Source organism: Lygodium microphyllum, chromosome 23 (genome assembly GCF_053477565.2).
Source record: "Lygodium microphyllum isolate KBCC chromosome 23, Lygodium_microphyllum_v1.1.10, whole genome shotgun sequence".
NCBI lineage: Eukaryota > Viridiplantae > Streptophyta > Polypodiopsida > Schizaeales > Lygodiaceae > Lygodium > Lygodium microphyllum.
The window spans coordinates 35,557,222-35,578,958 of record NC_141157.1 but is presented as its reverse complement, the minus strand read 5'-3'; the positions used below and the strand labels follow the sequence as shown (position 1 = coordinate 35,578,958).

Below are 21,737 nucleotides of genomic sequence, written 5' to 3'. Positions count from 1 at the left end.
TTTTCCTCTTCTTAATGACCTTGGTGGCATAGATTTGTCTTGATGAGCTCCTAGCTTTTGGCCACTAATCACACTACACAGCATGATGCTTTGCTCTTCTTGCGAGGTCCATTTCACTCACATCCATTATGCTCCCCTATTTTGCACTACATAACTTAAAATAAGTTTTGGGGAGTCTTCTGCTGGACTGGGCTGCACAGGGAGCATGTGGGATAGGAACGCACCACACAACACGCCTAGAGGTTGCATGCTATTTGGCCCACCATGTAAGATCCATGTCTGTTGTATCACTCTTTGTATTGCACACACCTTTAGAGAGATAGGATGAGAGTACCAATCCTAGTTGGATTGGTGGATTGGAGCACTTGGACAACACGCCATGACTCAATGAGGAGCATCATATCATTACACTTGTAGAATGAGTGCCATTTCCCTCACAGCAATCACTTATGGGCCTTTATTGCCCATATCTATCCTTAACACGTGCAAGAAGAAAAGGTGGGCTCCGTGCATGCCATGCCCACTCAAACTTTTAGGCCCTTGGTGACTAGATCAAACGTTACGGTTAGTGCTGAAGCTAAACAGATCCTAATCCATAGCATCAAACCTTCTAGCTTGCATCATATGAGGGCCATGTCCCTGCCATAGTTACTTTGAAATGGCCCACAATGGCCTGATTGAACAAGAGGACACCCCAACTCTTGAGCAAATCGAATGGAGGGGTAGTCGTGCGACTTGCTTTGCTTCAACCATGGGCCTCAACATGCCCGTGTCCATCTTGACCACACTAATTAGGGCTAGGCCTTCACACCTTTCCCTCTCCTTCCTAGCTTGCTCCATGACGAGTCAAATCCAATTGGAATAGCTTGGAGGGTGAAGCCTCCTTGCCTCTACCTTGGTTAGATCTCGTATCCATCCAACCACTTTAACTTCCCCAAGTAGCTAGCATTCCTTTGGCCCATAAACCAAAATGGTCTTGATTCCACATGTGGGCTTTGCACGTTCCTGCACCTCCTTGAAGTTCACCTTCGTGGTGAGTATAGGGCCTATTTCATCCCATAGCTTTGCCACATCGGTTCTATTCACTAAGATCAAATCACCATGACCAATCCAAACTCGAAGTTCCCCAACACTCCCAATTGGCTGGCTGTGTGAGGGTTCGACACCCTCGGAATCGGCCTTTGCTCCACATGTCTCCTTGTTGTTGTATGAGGGTCTTTCACCCTTTGAATCAACCATCTGAGTACAAAGAGTTAGGTCCTCCTTGGGTTTTTAGTAGTAGGACCTCACTTCATCATTGGAGCTTACCCATTGCACCTACTAATGAATTTGCATCTTGATAGCATAGGAATCGACCCAGTGGTCTCATCCTTTTCTCCAAGCACAAACACAGGGTTCACTAGTTTCCATGTTTTCTTTCTCTTCCTTGGGTAGCCCTCTTTGGGCCCCATCTTCTCACCACTTCCTTCCACACCAACATCGCTCTTCATCCTCACACCATTCACAGCAGTTCCTTTATCCTCCTGGTGCAAGGATCCTTCCTCAACACAACACAAGGACGTTCCTTTATATTTGCATCTTAACAAATCTTTTGCACACTCTTCTTTGCTCACTGTCATTCCTTTATCCTTTCGGTGCAAGGAGCCTCCCTTAACACAAGTCACAGCCATTCTTTTATACTCGCAACTCAACAATTCTTCCATGTACTCTTCTCCACTTATTGCTGTTCCTTTATCCTCCCGACATAAGCAACCTTCCTCAACACAACACAAGGCCATTCCTTTATGCTCACGGCTTAACGAGTCTTCCATGCACTCTTCATCACTTGCTGGCATTCCTTTACCCTCCCACCATGAGGAGCCTTCCTCATCGCAAGTTAAGGCCGTTTCTTTATACTCATAGTTGAATGAGTATTCCACTTTCTTCATTTTGCCCGGTCGTTCCTTGATACTCTTGGCTCAAGGAGTCTTCCCCAATCACGACACCGCTCCCTTCTTTTGCATCCACATTTGGCATACCATAAACAAATGGTCCCAATTCAGTTATGCTTGCTCGAGTGCTCCACACACTTCTGATCATCATTCTTCTCTCAAACCCACTCCAACACATGCGGTAAATCTACCCACAATGGCTCGCTCGATTCTTTGAAGGGGAATTTGGCCTCACTTGCCTGCTCCTCCACTTCTATCACCACATCACCAAACACAGAGCTTGGCCTATGGGACACTTTCAACACCACCTTCAATTTAGGCTTCTCAACACTCTCCTCCCTTTTCTTCACACGTTTTGGCCCACAGGACATGTTCACCATTGTATCAATCTTTGGCTTCATCACTATCTCCACACTCCATTTTTCTATTTGCCACTTTAGCTCCACTTCCCATCTTCTTCATCACATCCATCTCAACACACTTCTTAGCTTCCACACATTTCAACTTCAACTCAAGATTCTCACTCTTTTTACTCATAGGCATCTTGCCAATGCCACAACTCACCTTCAACTCTTTCTTCTCTAGAGGCCTCCTGCCTTGGATGCTCTTCGATGCACCAAGCCTAATATCTTTGGACTCACCCTAGTACACGAGTTCTTCTTTCCGTGTCCACCATTACTTTGCACACTTTTCCACTTAGCATGTTGACCACCACTTTGCTTCAATGCCCTCTCAAAGGTTCCCATCAAAACACTCAATTGAGCATGCTTGGTCCACCTTCTTTGAACTTTCAAGTCACTTGACTCATCTCCAAACTCATCACTACTCAACTCCAAAACCTCCAACCTCTTCTTTGCCTTAGTCAATTCAACCTCTGCAAGAGCCCTCATGGCCTTATTCATCATCATGTTGGCACTAGGCCCATCATCTTCATCATCCTACTCTTCACTTTCACTCTCCTTATCATCATTTTAGCTCGCAATCGACTTCAAAGGCACGGGCCGCTATAGCAATGTCTTCTTTTAACTCATAACATGACTATAAATGGGTCATCCTTGTGATACCCTTGCTTCATCCATCACCAATATACTTGTTGTCTTCTTCACCCCACTTGCAACCCACTTCTCTCTTCTTCTCATCTCTACACATAACATCTTTCCCCTTATCACAAGTACCCCACTTCATCACATTCAACTCATTCTTCTCTTTGGGCATCCCACCCGTGGAAACCAAAGCATCAAAATCCAAAGCAAACTTTCATCTCAACTCACTCTCCACATCAAGGGCATCCCACTTGCCCATCTCCATCACATCTGCAATCCACTTCTCAATCTTTCCATTCAAGGCCATCAACTCCATTTTCAACTCACTCACTTTACTTTTTAGAAATCCTTTTCACCTTGGTTTTAAACTCTTTTAACACTTTGGGGAGGGCACTTACCCCATTTCCACTCATATAACTCAACTTATCATCAAACCTTGCCGATAATACTCCAAAGCATAAACTCATCAAGAAATCTCCCTTTTTTCTCATACATAGCCTCAACAAGACTTTTCACCAACTCAACAAGGGTCTCCCTTGGCACCATTATGCCGCAACTTAGTCGAGGGTCTCCATCATGAGAGGTTGTGCATGCTACTCGTGAGAGCAGCTCTAATAACAAGTGTGAAGTTTCGGCCCTTGGAATCCCTCATGAGGCATGTCCACGACCCCTAAGAGGCATCCCCCATGAGCATGCAACATGTCACGTTATGGCACATCTTCCTAACTCAACACACATAACTCAACTCGACATGGCACCAAAGTTTGCATAGTGTCTCGTCTTGAGGGCAAAGCTCATATTCATAGGGGGACTATGTACAAGACAAGCCAAAGGCATAGAACATCATGATTCGTAGATGAGGATTGGTGCTATCAACACACATCCAAGCACAACTCAAAGTTGTGGGCTGAGGAAGCTAGAGGTACTCCCTCATAGGTGTTGTGATGGTCCAACCCTCGGAATCCCACATGGGGCACACCCACAACCCCATCTAGGCTCCCAAAAAGCACTAGACATGTTGTGCTGCATCACAATGTCACCAACTCAACACGACATGAAATCATCACAATACTACATGATATGCACAAGAGAACTCAAAGAAGGCACACAAGTTTGTAGAATGGACCATCTTGAGGGTAAGAGCTCATACTCATAGCAATAGAGTATGTACAAGGTAAGCTAGAGGCACAATGAGGAACTGTGTCACAAGTGAGGGTGGAGCTATCAATGCACATTGCACACAACTCGACACCATGGGATGAGGGAGCTAGAGGTACTCCCTCATACACACCTTTCCTTGAAAAAACTCAATGTCCACATTGAGTAGGGAGGCACAACTCATTGCCATCTCAAAAATCGGCATTGACTTAGATTCATACTTAGTTTCGGGGGTCTTAATGCGCCTCACTATCAAGGTAGTCAATGTCTACCCACTAGGACACTAACTCTATACCAATGTGGAACATGGGCTTTTGAAGACTGTAACTATGTCCCACCCACTCAAATTACAAACATGGAATGGAATGAGACTATGCAAGCTAGAATTGGCTTTGACTTTATTGTGCAGCTCAACCATCCACTTGGCTACTGACCACAAAATAGTTTGAGTGCATCAAATTGCCCTAGGACTTGACACAACCAAGCTTTCACTTTGAATACCAAGCCCAAAATGCAAGGTCCCATGCAATGACACCTTGTGAGAGGAGGTCCGCCTTGGACACATATGTCACTTTGCTATCAATGAAGAAAACAACATGCAACCACCTTAGGGTAGCCACATGATGCGCCTTTGAAAAGAGTTGGGCCTTGGTTGCCCACACATTCCTTGAAGCATGCCTTTCTAAAGTTGTATGGAACTTCTTCCTTTTCCTACCCTTGGTGGCTTGAATCTTTGTTGGTGTGCCCTTCTTAGGTTTACTCTTAGTGCCCTTGGGGGCACAAATCTAACTTGAAGCTCCTTTGAGTTGCGACCATTCAACTTGTTGGGTTGCATCATGCCACTTGGCCCTTCTTGTGAGGTCCATTTCACTCACGTTAAGAATCCTCCCCGCTTTGTACCACTTAACTTTGACACAATTTGGGGGAGTCTTTAGCTGGACTAAGTTTCATAGGGAGCATGTGAGGCGGGAATGAACCACATGGCATGCCTAGAAGCTACATGTCATTTGGTGCATCACATGAGATCTATGTCTCCTGCATTAAGTACCCTCACCCTCTTTGAGTTGTACACCTTTGGAGAGATAGGATGAGAGTACCCTCTTTGAATTGCACACCTTTGGAGAGATAGGATGAGAATACCCTCTTTGAACTACACACCTCTGGAGAGATAGGATGAGAGTACCTTGATTGGACTAATAGGGTTGGAGTACTTGGATAGTGCATGATGACTTGGTGGGTTACATCAAACTTCTGCACTTGTAAAGTGAGGGCAATTTTCCTCATAGCAATCACCTTCAGGCCTCTCTTGCCCAGATCTATCCTTGTCATGCGAGCCCAAGAATAGAAGGAATGCTTCAGATTCATCCACACATGCCATGCCCACTTGAACTTTTAGGCCCTTGGTGGCCAAGTCAAACTCTATAGTCCATGTCGAAACTAGATGAGTCTAATTCATAGCATCAAACCTTCCATCTTGCATCACGAGGGCCATGTCTCCTACCGTAGTCACTTTGAACTGGCCGTCAACAACATAATTGAATAAGAGGGCACCCATGCTCTCAAGAAGCTATGGGTGAGCAATCACCATGCCTCGCTTTGCTCCCTGAATGAGCCTCCACATGCTTTTCTTTACTGCACTAAGCCTTCACACCTTGCCCTCTCCTTCATTGCTTGCTCCATGATGAGCGAGATATACTCAGGATACTCTAGATGGTGAAGCCTCCTTGCCTCCACCTTGGTTTGATCTTGTAGCCATCTGACTGCTTTGACTTCCCCAAGTAGGTTGCATCCCTTTGGACCAGAGATTGGAATGGGCTTGATTGCACATGTGGGCTTTCCTTGACTCATGCATCTCCCTAAAATTCACCTTCGTGTTGAGCATGGGCCCCATCTCGTCCCATAACTTAGCCACTTGGGCTCCATTCATGAAGATCCACTTGCCATGGTCAAACCGCACTCAGAGCACCCTAGCACTCCCAATCATGTCACCATGTGAGGGCATGTCACCCTTTGAATCGGCCATTGCTTTGCATGCATACTTGTTGTATGGGGTCCTTTCACCCTCACAATCATCCACAAAGTGGTTGACTCCTCATCAAGCTCATAGCAATAGGACCTCGCTTCTTCATAGAACCTAACCCACTATCACCTACTCACTGACTCAAAACTTGATGGCATCAAAATCGACTCCTTTGTCTCATCCTCAACCCCAACAATAGACAATAAGTTATTAGGTTTCCAAATTTCCTTCTCTTTGGGCAGCCCTTCCTGACTCCCATCTTCTCACCTCTACCTTCCTCTCCAACACGCTTTTCTTCGACATACTCGGCCATGTGTTTATACCCGCAGCTACATGAGCCTTCCTCATCTCTCTCTTCTACTGACACATAGTTACTTTCATCCTCCCCTACTGTCCAATACTCATCATCTAAACATTCACTCCCATTCCTTTACCTTCTTGGTGCAAGGAGTCATCCACACACACCTCTCCACCCAACTCTTCAATATACATGGTCATTCTTTTATCCTCCTGGCTCAAGGAGTCTTCCACATTCTCTTCTCCATTCAACTCATCATTCATGGCATGTTTGTTTATACTTGTGGCACCACAAGTCTCATCAACAAGGTTGCTTGTTCATTTATCCCCTCGTGATGCAAGGAGTCATCCATGCACACATCACTACTCAACTCTTAAACACACATATCATCGCTCAATTCTTTAACACACATGGCTATTCTTTTATACTCCTGGCTCAAGAGTCTTCTACATTCACATCTCTACTCAACTCATTCTCTTTACATGGTTCATCATGTTGAGATATTTGCAATCACACCTACATCAATCCCTTTGTAAGGAGCAGTGAAGACTCAAGACCAGAATCCCATATGCACAGTAGGAGAAGTGCTACCATTCAATTCCTATAAAGCATTGTACTTGCACTCTTTTCTAATGCAATGATAGTACTCTTTTCTTTACAATAAAGTGTCATTGTCACTGTCAATACACAAGATTGTGTTTATGAGTCCAAGTCTCAATCTTGGAACCTAATTCACTTGTATGACAATTTGACTTGTCAGTGTCAATGTCTTCATGAGTCTCTACTTTCCATTTCAACCTCCATAGCTTCTGTTATAGCCATGTCCTAGATCCGAGTTTCTAACATGGTATCAGAACCCAATCGGGCATGGCACTGCTCCTCCAGCTCCATTCTACTCTCATCTAGCTTAGCTTGAGCTCAGTCCAACTTAGGTTAAGTCGAGGAGCTCATCTCCCACTCCTTCTTCTCCATTTGACCTTGTGGCAGCCATAGCCAGCCTGCACCTATCCTCCTTTAAGCCTTAGATCTCTTCAACTAGAAGAGATCTTGACAAGCCTTCTTCTGGAGAAGTGTAGCATGCTCCTAAAGCTCCTCCCTGTCACCTCAGAGCTCAACATTAGGCCATTTCAAGCTTAGCATTATGATTCTTCACAATTGCTGCCCTGTGTATCTACCATAGTCTGCAGGACCTACCTGACTTGGAGGACTAAGATCTCTTCAACCAAGGCAAATCTCCTTGTGCTTTCTTGAATGAAGATCTTCCCACAAGTCAAGGCACTCCATCCTATCCTAAAAATTGATGAGATTCATGTGCGTTGAAATCAGCATTGGAGTTTTCCCAGATCTGGCGTAGTTTTCATCAGCGGCCTGTCATACATTGAATACTACACCTACGCTTAACGATTCTTCCCAAATCCATAGGGCAATGGAATGGCACTACCTAAGCTACTCTCAGCTCAAATCTTTTGCAAGTTGGCTCACTGTATGAGCTGCTATGAGGAAAAAACCAGGGCTGCTAAGAAAACCTAATCCTTCCTCCATAGCCAAATATTTCTCTAGCTCAAAACCACCTCATTTTCTCTCTCTTGCCATTAGGCCAAGGCATTATCATTTAAATCTAGTTACTTTCTGAAGATTCAAGCAAGTATACGCATCAAATCATTGAGGAGGGGAGATCATGTTGACTTCTTGCAAGATTGAAGAATAGTATCATAGTGTCTCTTGACACTTATTTAGTGACTCTTGCCACTTATATCAGTTTTGTCTCACATTAAGTTTGAGATTTTTGGGCTACTACCAGCATCAAATCAAGGAGGGGAATACAATCTTGAAGATCAGTTCTTGAAGGCTCATTGAAGATTTGAAGAACTCTCAAGCATCTGTTTCCACAAGTATCTCTTGATACTAGTCACTCAGTGCTTATTGGGCACTTGTGTTAGCACATTCAAGATCAGTTCCTCTACTACTAAAATCTGAGAATTTGGAGCTAATTTGCTGCCTTTCTCGCAAGTCCAACATGGGCAAGGACTCTTCGACAGTCCACTTTAAGGGGGTCGAGTTTCACACTTGGCAAACTCGCATCAAGCTTATCCTAATGAAGAAGGGTCTCTGGTCCATCATAAGTGGCAAAGAGAAGAAGCATCGTGATGCGGACCTTGTAGTCACTTGGCAAAAGAATGATGATAAGGCTCAAGCCATTATCAAACTGGAGCTAGACGATAGCTATATCCACCATGTGGATAATTGTGATACTTCACACGATACATGGAAGAGACTTGACACTTTGTTTGGTGCACAGTCCAAATCATCAAAGTATGGTCTCTTGATTGAGTTTTTCAGGATTGAAATGAAGTCCAGTACATCACTTACCACACATCTAAATTACATGGAAGGACTTCTAACCCAACTTGTAGGAATCAACATTAAAATGGAAGAAGATGTTTGCATTGGTGTTCTACTTAAAAGTTTGCCTCCTAAATATAATAATGTATCAACAACCCTAATCAATATGCCAAACCTCGAACTTGTTGATATCCAAGCATCGCTATTAGAGGAGGAAAAGAAGCTAAAAACTAAGGAAGAACCAAGCACATCTAGAGATGAAAATGCATTGTATGTTGGCAACAGGTACAAAGGCAAGAAGGACCAGTTCTTCTGTGACCTTTGCAAAAGGACCGGACACGCTGAGAAGTTCTGCCACGCTAGAAAAAGGTCCCAAAAGGCCTATCTAGTTGCAGTCAAAGAAGAAGAAGAAAACAAAACAGAAGAAGAAGAAGAAGGATACCACCAGAGGAGAAGGACAAACCTCATCAGTCCTTCTATTCAGATAGACCCTTTTAGCTTTGTATTTCCTAGCCCTAATGCTTCAGACATAAACTTATAAACTCCGCATGTAGCCTTGTACTACAGCCTCTGTACACTTTGTGAGGCCCTTGCTACAGCCTCTAGATGTCCATCATGTTTGTGGTACCCACACTTAGCCTTTCTGCGATAGCCTCTGGAGTTTTTCCATGGTTATGGTGTGCCCACACTTTGCAACAATTGCTCTCACTAAAGCCTCTACACACTCTGTACTTCTGGTTGTGATTGAGGGGAGGGGTGTTGAGATATTTTCAATCACACCTACATCAGCCCCTTTGTAAGGAGCAGTGAGGGCTCAGGACCAGAATCCCTTATGCACAGTAGGAGAAGTGTTACCATTCAATTCCTATAAAGCATTGTACTTGCACTCTTTTCTAATGCAATGATAGTACTCTTTTCTTTACAATAAAGTGTCCTTGTCACTATCAATACACAAGTTTTATGAGTCCAAGTCTCAATCTTGGAACCTAATTCACTTATGTGACAATTTGACTTGTCGATGTCAATGTCTTCATGAGTCTCTACTTTCCATTTCAACCTCCATAGCTTTCTATCATAGCCATGTCTTAGATCTGAGTTTCTAACACATCAACCATGGCATCAACACAAGGCATACATGGTCCCAATTCACTTAAGCTCACTGGACCACATGAGCACTCCAATACATCTACACCACCGTACATCAACTCTTCATTCTTCTCCAACTCAACATTTGGCTCATCGGTCTCATTAGCATAAGAATCATCACATGGTCCCACTTTGTTTAGCCTTGCCAAGTCGGACGGGCTCTCCCTAACCTCCACACCATCTCACATTTTTGCTTTATTCCTCTCCAACTCAACATTTGCCCCATCGGCCTCATTAGCACAAAAATCAACACATGGTCCCAGTTTATTTAGCCTGGTTGGGCCAGACAAGCTCTTCCTCAATTGCACTCCTTCACTCTGTGCTTCTATCCACTCCAACATATGCGGCACATTATCTCACAATGACAATGATGCATTCGGCTCAAACAAATGGGACTCGGCCTCATTGCCCTCATCCACCATTTCTATCTCGAACCCATCAAACAGATATTTGGCCCCACATGCCACCTTAAGCACATGTTCCTCTTTTGGCTTCAACATATCCTCTACATTCTACTCCACTTAGGCTCCCTTAGTCTCAACATGCACTTGACTCAAACTTGGTGCCTTCGTTGCATCATGCATCACATTGTTTTTTGGCATTCCCACTAGACTTGGTTTTTCACTTGGCACTCGGCCACCTGCACACTTAGAAGCACATAGCCTGGTTTGTTTAGACTCGCACTAGGGCAAAGTTCTTCTTATCCATATCAACACGAGAGGCACTCTTGGCCTTGGCACCCTTCGCCACTAGACTTTGCTTCATTCCCTTTTCCACCACTTGCATCAAACTCCTAAGTTGGGCTCTCAAGGCCCATCTTTGTTCCACTCCTGAATCCACTGATTCCTCTTTTGACTCCTCACTCTCTTCATCTGAATCATCTTCACTCTCCTCTTCCAACACTTTCTTCGCCTTTGTCAACTGCATTTTTTCCAAGGCCCTTAAGGCATTCCCCATTATAGCATTGGCACCATGCCCTTTCCCCTCTTCATCACTTGACTCCTTATCACTAGACTTCTCTTCGCTCTCTTCATCATTCTCATCATCAAAACTAGAGCTCGAACTTGATTCTCTTCTCTTTGTTTGGCACAAGTCAACTTCACAGCGTATTCACATGACTAGGCACAGCAAGCCATCTTGGCGATAGCTTCACTTCACTTGACTTTGACTCACCTCTCTTCTTCTTCTTCTCCATCACCTTTCCTCTCACATCCACACTAGACACCTTTTTCTTCTCAACATCATGTTCTTTCTGTACCCTTAGCATTCCACCAATTGCAATAGATGCATCAAAATCTAAAGCAATTTTTCTCTTCAACTCATTCTCCACAATGAGGGCATCCCACTCACCCATACTCAATGTCTCTCTAACCCAATCTTCAATCTCCTCATTCACCTCTCTCAACTTTGTCTTTAACTCATCTTGTCTCCCTTCAATCATCTTCATCTTCTTCTCAAACTCATTCATCACTTTGGGTGGGGCCCTTGCCCTGTTTCCACTCAAATACTCCATCTTATCCTTCAAACCTTGCAGGTCATTTTCCAACATGAAAAGGTCATCTTGAATGCTTCTTTTTTTTTTTGGGTGCACATTCCTTATCACATCAACTTTCAACTCAAAATAGGCCTCCCTTGGTGCTTTTTCAACACGCCTAAGCTTAGGCTCCCCAACATGAGTGTTTGTGCATGCCACACGTGAGAGCAGCTATGATACCAAGTGTGATGGTCTAGGCTGCCTCAAAATTCCACGCAAGGACACCCATGACCCCGTTTAGGTTCCCAGAGAGCACTAGACCTACCGCACTGCATTGCGATGTCACCAACTCAACGCGACACAGAATGATCACAACACGACATGACGCACACAAGAGAACTCAAAGAAACACATGAGTTTGTAGAATGGCCCATCTTGAGGGCAAGATATTCATAGCAAGAGAGTATGTACAAGGTAAGCCAGAGGCACAACGAGGGACCATGTCACAGGTGAGGGTGGAGCTATCAACATGCAATGCACATGACTTGACACCGTGGGATGAGGGAGCTAGAGGCACTCCCTCATAGGTGTTGTCATGATGCCTCCTTGGTCCCATAGGTCCATAGTGCAGAAACCCACACAAGTAACATGGTTCGTAGGTACGCAGCACTGTGTCGCATCTTGAACACACAGTAGAAGCCAACTTGAAAGATATACCAAGAAGATGCCATTGTGTCACAGCATGCACCCTCTGCATCGTGTTGCATCACAGGTCATCATGCCTTGATATCCCTCTCGTGTCGTGACTCGCTCATAGCACACATAACGCATTGGTCTAACTTGCACTTGGGTGGGTAACTTGGCACTTGGAGTCACTGTATTGCATGCCACAGAAGATTTTCGGACCACAAGGATCCACTTTCAACCATCTTGGACCACAGCGCCATGGGGGCGACACAGATCAATCCCACCTCTCCTCACGAGTCTCAACTCCTAAGAGTCATGTCAACTTGAAATCGGAGAAGGGGGCCCAGCTACCTAAACCAAATAGAGAACCCTTCATGATGAAAGGAAAAAACGATGGTTGCTCCATGTGGCATGGCCACCATGGAGGAGGGGGGAGACATGGCATCCTCTAAACCTCACACTCCCTTCCCTCATAGGTGTTTCTGGTTCCAACACCATGGTATAGCTACAAAGCCCATACCTTTACCATCATCACCTCCTGTAAGGGTATGGGCTTTGTAGCTATACCATGGTGTAAGAACCAAAAACACCTATATAGGGTGTAGTTGTGACTCTAAGCTCAGCTTGGTTTCCACTCTACGTGTGATTCCCTATACTCAGTGGTGGTGAACCCTCATATGTGTGGTGTCACGAGGGTGTAGTCCTGAGATATACCTCAATGTTGATGGGTCTGCATGTCTACACTTAGCACGTTGGTGGTCATTATAATACTCACATGGCCACTGAATTACCACTTATTATTTTTAGTTTGTTACACCTACCTATACCTGGCAAAGATATAGCGCCAGTCGATTAGTGTAGTTTGTTATTCACTGTTTGACTTAGTAGACCACTTTCCTTTATGTTGTATCTTATCTATACTTTGTGTACATTGTATAGTGTGTGAAAGAAAAATAAAAAATCAGCAAGAAAACATTTTGTCCTCCATCTCTCTTCTTGTGTTCTTTCCCACAGTTTTTTTAGGCATTTAAGGCCGTAACAGGCCCTATTTTAGAGCCGCAAGGTTGCAGACAACAATTTCAGGGTATACTGTGATTTCGATTGTATTGACTAAAAGTGGGTGCACAAGTTACTGATTTCAAATCTATAATTTTTGAGATGTTTTCCAGGAAGCAAACATAATATTTATCTGCAAATAGCTTGCAGATTACATGTACTGTTGAGCAATCAGTAAAAAAGGTTGCTTGGTGTATTGCTGTGCACTTATTGTGAAAGGTTGCAAAAGACTAGCTTGCTGTGTTGTATTATTTTTTGTAATAATGGCAGAGAACAATGGAAATCCCATTATTGAGAAGCTTGACAATAACAACTACCCTTCATGGAAGTTTCCTATGACAAACTTCCTCATTAGAAAGGGCCTTTATGAGTTTGTTTCAGGTGAAGAAAGGGAGCTAGAGCTGAGTATCCCTGACTGCAGATGAATTAAAGGCATAGAAAGAATGAAATGCAAAAGACAAAAAGATGATGTATTGGCTATCTACATTCATTGATAATACTATGCTGGGATATTAGGAATGCAGAAACTTCACATGCAGCTTGGACAATTTTTGAGAATATGTTTTCAGTGAATACAAAGGCATGAAAGATTCAACTCAAGCAAGAGTTGAATACCTTGAAGAAAGGGAAAATGTCTGTCAATGAGTATATTTTGAAGGTAAGGAACATTGCAGATGCTTTAGCAGCGATTGATGCAATGCCTGATGATGATGATTTGGTTTCATCCACTTTGAGTGGCCTTAATAATGAGAAGGCATGGAAATCATTTGTCACTTCTGTATATGTATGGAAGCCATTTCCAGATTTTGATGAGCTGGTCTCTCCCATTATTATCAAAGAGAGAAATATGCAGGGTGACTCGTTTGAAAGAAATGGTGAATAGGTCCAAGCATTTTACTCAAGTTCAGGAAGGAGACGTGGTAGATCTTCTTCGAGAGGTCGTGGTATGGGACGTGCTGGCAATAACTAGCAAAACAAGTTCAATCAAATTGGTGAAATACATGTTTCAAGAGGCTGAGGAAACTTTAGAGGAAGGGGGAGCTCCAGAGGAAGAGGTGGATGGCAGAACAGAGGTTTTGGAAATTCTGCTATTTTTTGCCATTATTGTGACAAAACAAGTCATATTGCAGCCCATTATTATGCTGAGAAGGATGATATTTGCAGTGGTAAATTGCATCAAGGAGACTATGTATTGTCTTCAAGAATAGAATGAAGACAAAAATGAGTATTTGTTTGTTATGTAGCATATGATGAATGCAGTTACAAGAAAGGGGACACATGATGATGTATGGCATGTCGATTCACAGACATTTAAGTGAAGCATGTCAGTTTGGTAAGCAAGCGAGACAACCCTTTTCGCATGACAGAGAAGTAAGTAGAAATATGCTTGATGCAGTGCATACAGATATTTGGGGGCCTACACAAAATGTAGCTCTTGGTGGCAACAAATACTTTGTCACATTTATTGATGGCTATTCAAGGAAACTATGGGTATATTTCATGAAGGAAAATAGTGATGTATTTGAGCACTTCAAATCTTTCAAGGCAGCTGTTGAAAGAGAAATGGGCTTGAAAGTTAAGTGCTTGAGATCAGATGGAGGGGGAGAGTACCTCTCTAATGAGTTTAGTGGCTTCTTGAGGAATCATGGGATAAAGAGGCAATTTACTTGCAGGTATACCCCACATCAAAATGGGGTTGTAGAAAGAAAAAATAGGCGTATTGCAGAAGTTGCACGTGCATTGATATGGCTGATAAGAATATACCAAAATATTTTTGGTATGAAGATGTTCATAATGTTGTCTATATTATGAACATAACTTCCACAGCTGTAGTTCATGTGATGACCCCCGAAAAATGCTTTACAAGAAGAAGCCCAATGTATCACACTTGAAGGTATTTGGTTGTGTTGCATATGTTCATGTACAAGATGAGATGCGTAAGAAGCTTGATCCAAAGGTTGAAAAATATATTTTTATTGGATACTATTTAGAGCAAAAAAGGTATCGTCGTTATAACCCTATCTCACAAGTGAGTTCAGAGTGAGCATGGATGTTATTTTTTATGAGATAGCAGTTAGTATGCACCTGTTGGTGATGTATTAGATGATGATAATGATCATGATATCTATGTGCATGCTGAAAGAGTCCAAGAGCTAACCCCAACAATGTGATAACTTGGGATCGTGCCTACAAAGCTTGGTATGCAAAGCCATGAGCACCAAGCCATCTCAAGTTAGGACTATGAAGCCTCCACTCCTCAAATGTAATTGAGTCGAGGGTGGACTGGAATGCAAAAATAATAAAAAGAACTAAGTCTAGATGGGTAGACCCTAGCTAGCTTGATAACATAAGCTGTGTTAAGACCCCCAAGTCATAGTGCGGTAGACACTGACTAGCTTGATAGAAAAGGCTGCGTTAGGACCACACTAAGGAGTCCGTCCTAGACTGGCAGACACTGACCAACTTGATAGTATAAGCTGTGTTGAGACCCCGGAATGAGTCAACAAACCACCCTTAATTGTTGAGGACAGGAATTCATTAAGCGGGGGTGAGTGTAAGGGTTTGGGCTTTGTAGTTATACCATGGCGTACGAGCCAGAAACACCTATATAGGGAGTAGTTGTGACTCTAAGCTCAGCTTGGTTTCCACTCTACGTGTGATTCCCTATACTCAGTGGTGAACCCTCGTATATGCGGCATCATGAGGGTGTAGTACTAAGATGTGCCTCAATGTTGTATCTTTCGATATCATGAATACAAAGATTCATTATTGATATATCTTGTGTGCTATTCTGTTGTGCCTTTTTGTGCCTCATGACAGGTTTTACCATGAAGTCCCGTGAAGGTTTGTAACACCCCCCTCCCTTTTTTCCCCACATTAAAAAAAAAAAACCTTTTTATGAGGGAAGGGAGTGTGAGGCTTGGGTAAACCCATGTCTTCCCCCCCCCCTTTCCATGGTGGCCATACCACATGGAGTAACCATTGTTTTTGCCTCTTGGTGTGAAAGGTTCTCTATTTGGTCGAGACAGTTGGGTCACCTATTCTCAGTTCAAGTTGACATTACTCATTGGAGTTGATACTCATGAGGAGAGGTGGGATTGACTAGTAGCGCTGTGGTGCAAGATGGTTGAAGGTAGATACTTGTGAGCTTGGAAGTCTTTTGTGGCATGATCCAGCGCCCCAAGTTAACCGTGTGTGAGTTAGACCAATGTGTTATGCGTGTTGTGAGCGAGCCACGACGCAAGGGGGATATCTAAGGCATGACGGCCTTGTGACACAACATGACACGGAGGGTACATGTTGTGACACGATAGCGTCTTCTTGACATATCTTTCGAGTTGGCTTTTGCTGCTTGTTCAAGAAGGGACGTGGTGCTCTATGCCTCCAGACCATGTTACTTGTGCGGGTTGCCATGCTGCAGACTTGTGGGACTAGGTATCACACTCCCCTTGCCGCCTTCCCCCCTTTTAATGTACATTCTGAATGCCTGCATGAGCGAGATCTAAGGAATGTGCACTCGATATGTATTAGACGCAGCACGATGCTGTGTTGTGATGGCTCATGAGCTGTGACCCTGCCCCTGTCTCGGCAACCGAGAGGTCCGCCCTCCATGATTCGTAGATGGAGCTCGCTCTGCATTCGCAACACCAGGCTTCTCGACAAAACCCCTCACGCCGCTGCTGCCTTTGCCACCAAGGCGCCGCCGGAGGACGCAAAGACGAAGAAGAAGAAGAAGGAGACAGGGAAGAAGAAGAAGAAGAAGGACCCCGATGCCGGCCTCAGCGAGCACGACCGCCATCGCTTTGATGAGCTCGTGCAGAAGGCCCTCCGTGCCCCCTCCCCGGTTCGCCACATCACCGAGAAGGAGCGGCTTCGCGAGGCCGAGCTTGAGAGGTATGGCCTCATGACCAAGGCCAAGCAGGTTGAGCTGGAGCAAGAGAAGGCTAGGGAGAAGGCCAGGAAGAAAGCCCCCAGCAGCGGCGGGGGTGAGGACGAGGCCGAAAAGATGACCCCGCTGGATAAGGAAGAAGGCGCGCGACTCGCCAAGGCGTACAGCAGGCTGTTGATGCGCGCTCACCGGCAGCAGCAGGCTGGTGAAAGCCTGCGCCTGCGGCTGAAGAAGGCAGCCATCGAGGCTCTTCCTCCAGGTTTGAAGGAAGCCGCCCTGGTAAATGACATGACTCCATTTCCAGGGATCTCTCCTGCCACCCTCACCCCTCCCATCCCGGGGTTCAGGTATGAATATGAGCTACCAAAGGACAAACCGAAGGAGGCCACCGCAGATGCTGCATGAGGAAAGAAGCTGCCACGGAACACTGAGTAAGGAATATGGCTGTACTTCCTTTTAGACAAATAATTCTTTTTTGTTTAGCAGACTGAGCTAAAGCAAGCATCCCATTGACTTCAATTACAGTTACTGAAGCTTCTACAATTTATGTTGAACACATATGGCATGGATCATATTCCATTTGTAAACTACACGTAATGTTATTGCTAGGTGACCTGTTTCTTGTAGTTGCTGGGTGTCAGGGAACCCCTTTTCAAGAAGGCCCGCATTCTTTTAATGCAGCTTGTCTAACTTTCCTTTGAAATTTGTGATCCATGTAGTGGAGCTTTGTGAGTGAAGAGGTTCTGACTTCATGTGTTGAAAATAACTGAGCAGATGTCTAGACACATTTATGCTATCTTTGTATATGCAAGACATATTCCGATATCTTTTGCCCTTCTTTGTTATTAAGTCTGCCTTTCTCAGTCTCACATCCATGATTGTGTAGGTTTGCTTATTTCTTATTTATTTTTAGTAATATTCACTATGAATTCACATTGTCTGCCCTTGTATCTTGTTATAGTTGATTATAGTGAAAGATGCTCTAAAGTGAGATTGACAAGGATCGGTACATTGTGCGGCGTCTGCTTGTTGCAGGGTATTGAGTGTGTGGTAAGGAAGCTATCTGATATGATATGCTATATGCCAATGATTTGTTATTCCCTTGTGCCTAATCTCAGTTGAAGGGTTAGTTGAGGACACAATGTTACAGTTGCAGTCAGTGCAGATCATATGGTGTTTGATGTTGATTTTATTTGACGTTTAGTCATGCGTAAGCCTGGTAAGGACCCTATCATATTTGATGAACCAGATGCTTTTGTTGTTTCGTTATTGTCTTTTTCTTAGTTTCAGTTGAATAAGTTGCTTGAGGAGCCAGTGTTACAGTTGAAGTAGCTGTACAACATGGTGCATTTTATGTAGGTTTTATTTTGACACACAAGACTTCTCACTGCTTCTGCCAATACACATTTCTATGATCTGCCATGCATGGTATCTAAGATCCTTATGTAGTTCTGAATGATGATGTAAGCTGATTGAAGAGATGCAGTTCTCTAAAGAAGCTCAGAGTGACAGGAATTGGCGGGGAGGCAAATTGGTCGTTGGATACTTAGATACAAATTAGGCCCTGTTCAGCAGGATTTTCAACATGGTGTTTTATGTTCTCGGTAAGAGCATTGGATAGATTTACAAAACATTGAGCTTCTTTTTGTCATGAACTTCAAATTGTACACTTTGTAAGCACTTTGGCATTGCATATAAACTTGGTGTTATGCCTCTCATGGCTTATTATTGTTATGGTGGTTGATCCAGTCAAGTACTTAGAATTAGTCTGACACATTCCTTGAGCATGGAGTCTTGTTGAGAAGACTTGCAGAATATTAGTGGGTGAAGGTAGCTTTGGATTAAACAACTGGATTTATTACAGTGAAATTCTCAATAAACACTATTTAGACCAGATTTAAATGAGTTTTGAGAGGCATCTTTTGGTTGTTCTCCTCTAACAGAAGGATTGGGCGCTTTCCCTACCACAAATGTATCATGAACTGTTTCTTTGAAATGATGGGGGTGCTCATTACTACACCCCTCCAGGTCTTGCAAAGGATTCAAGGGTTTCTTGGTTTAATCAAGAATGCGATCTGCTGATATATCCTCTTGAGTTTGAAGCCTGCAAAGGACGTGGTCAGTCTCTTAAAAAGCCAGATGTCTCTTTCATATGCACAGGGTATGGCTTGTCTGTGGATCTGTTTGGGCATTTTCTTTGGTTCCTCCTTCCTATGGCAGTATTTGGAAGGTCAGACTCACCATGTTCCTTGAAGTGGTAACTTTGGCTCTCTAAATGTTTTGTGTGTATGTAATTTTCTTTATTTCTGCAGGATACCTGCACCTTGACTTGTGAGTGTTAATAGCCAGCTAGAATGGTCTGCACATACTGGACAACTTGATAGGCATCCAACATTTGGAGTTGGCACCAAAGGTTTTTTTTGGAGCTCCATATGATATATATAGTTTGACAATTTAAAAAATTTATGTAACCCACTTGGAAAAAAGAGTTATAATGGGGGATTGTTAGATGACACTCCATTGGCAACATACCCTACGGGCTCACTTGAAATCTTTTGAAGGTTCATAACACTTGATATTAGAGCTTCCACCTACTTGCATCAAAGTGACATTGTTTTGGGGCTGCCTTGGAAGGGGAACATGCTTATGGTCATAGAGATCTCTCGATAGAACAAGAAGTTGACCTTGATGTGCCAACCAAGTTGTGAAGGAGAGGAAGCTTGATAGGGAAGTGTGTGTGTGCCAACCAAAATGACAGCTAATTGGAGAGACTCTTGTTTGTAGCGACCAACATGACAACTAATTGTAGAGACCTACAAGCATAGAGGGACATTTTGGCATTGGCTCGAAGATGCATGCAAGGATGTGGTGTTCAAACACATTCATCGAGCAGCAGGGAGTCTCAAAGACATGAAGAATGTTGAAACATCTAAGGCATAGACCCAAGAACAAGAAGAAGAGATGTTGTATGTGATTAACTACCAATTGATCATGGTGCATGAGAGTTGAGCTTTGATAAATGAAGTAAGTTTCAGACTTGGAACCTAAGCTACAAGGAGACATTGTCATTAGCTGCCATTGTGTCTCTTTGGGATAGAAAGAGTGAAGTTGATCTATATTTTAGCTGCCATTGTGAAATAGAAAGAGTGAAGCTAATGTGTACTTTGAAGTAGATAAAGACAAACAAAATCCAAGAGTTGAAGAAGGGAACCAAGACAACCAACGAAGAGAAATCAATTAAAGAGAAGCCAACCAAGGAGAACGGAAAGAAGGTGATAGTTGAGGATGAAAATAAGTTAAGATACTACCTTATTGATTATCACCTTGAAGGAGAAGACTAATTTCTTGAAGAATGCACTGGTGACTACCACCCAAGAGAAGAGTTCAAACCAAAAGGCTATCCCATCAACCATCAACCCCAAGACTACTACAACCATGGAGAAATCTATTATTGCAAGAAAGGAGAAGGATGGAAAGTAATAGCAATAAAATAGAGATTAGAAGACAATGAAAAAATTAGGTTCCAAGCAGAAGAATAAATATGAATAGTTATGGGAGGATGAGTCCTTAGACTCACATGTTATAGCTCAACTTGATGAGGAGTTGGTCTTAGAAGAAGTGAATGGGAATGGAGAAGGGAGAGGAGAAGCTTGACAATTGGATGCAAGAACCACATGTATTTAAGGAAACGTGGGTGAGTTTATGATGGCACTCTCATTTAAGGTGCAGGTTGCCTTTATTAAGATGAGAAAGTAGATGATGAATTAGAGCTAGAAGGCAAGAATGGAAGAGTGTTAGCAACTTGGATAGGGAACCCTCTATATGGAGCCAGTAAGTCATTATGCGGGGGTGAGATTTCAAATATGGAAGAGGAAGGGGATGCACTCAACCAAATTAGAGACCACCTTATCTGTCACGGGGACGTGAAATTTTGAGATGCTTTAATCTTGCTAGTAACATTTGATTAAGTTATTAATCAAATGTGCAAGCGCACTCAACCAAATTAGAGACCACCTTATCTGTCACGGGGACGTGAAATTTTGAGATGCTTTAATCTTGCTAGTAACATTTGATTAAGTTATTAATCAAATGTGCAAGGTTGTTTAGCACATGTGATGCACATGGCAGTTATTTCATGGGAACGGGCCAAGTACCCCGAGGATGCAGTGGGTGTTAAATGCAAAAGTTGTGTTATGCCAACTGGGTATTGGTGGTCAGTTGGTGCCAAGTTGGACCCTAGGACAATTGTTTGGCCATTAAGTGTCAGTGGTGACACTAGGGACTAGCATTAATTAATTAATTAATTAATGTTAGTTTAAGGATCAATAGAGGTTGGGAACCACTTCGAGTTGCAAATAGCCTAGCCAATTTCATTACAGATGGGTATGTTTAATTTTGGGCAATGTCAAAAAGGCAAAAATTAATTTTCAGCATTAATTAATTTTGAAAAATTAATTTAATGGTTGAAAATGCATTAGGAAGGTTGCCATTTGGCAAATCTTTCCCATGGTGGTTGGAGGGTGGTGGAAGTTGAATTGTAGCCATTTTGAGCTTGGTGGAAGGAGAGAGGGTGATCAGATTTGGCTCTGAGAGGTGGTGACGATTGATCGCGCGCTGCGACAGGATATGTGGTAGCATGTTTTCTCTTCCGCTTCAAGAGAGGCGGTGGTAGAAGAGGAGGGCTCGCTAGTG

General features: G+C 43.4%; 1 protein-coding gene and 1 long non-coding RNA gene across 3 annotated transcripts; both read left to right on the top strand.

Moving 5' to 3' along the window:
* Positions 1-16,464: 16,464 nt before the first annotated feature.
* LOC148016060 (uncharacterized) lies at positions 16,465-17,704 on the top strand. Its single transcript, XM_087664503.1, has 2 exons — positions 16,465-16,591; positions 16,688-17,704. The coding sequence occupies exon 2, from the start codon at positions 16,767-16,769 to the stop codon at positions 17,448-17,450; it is 684 nt and encodes a 227-aa protein (XP_087520629.1). The 5' UTR covers positions 16,465-16,591; positions 16,688-16,766; the 3' UTR covers positions 17,451-17,704.
* A 146-nt stretch (positions 17,705-17,850) lies between these two features.
* On the top strand, positions 17,851-19,939 carry LOC148016059 (uncharacterized). Of its 2 annotated transcripts, none has more exons than XR_015688149.1 (3): positions 17,851-18,649; positions 19,074-19,206; positions 19,358-19,939. It is a non-coding gene; the product is annotated as an uncharacterized LOC148016059 (long non-coding RNA). The 2 variants fall into 2 exon arrangements; XR_015688148.1 differs by having other exon boundaries at positions 19,074-19,275.
* Positions 19,940-21,737: the final 1,798 nt, after the last annotated feature.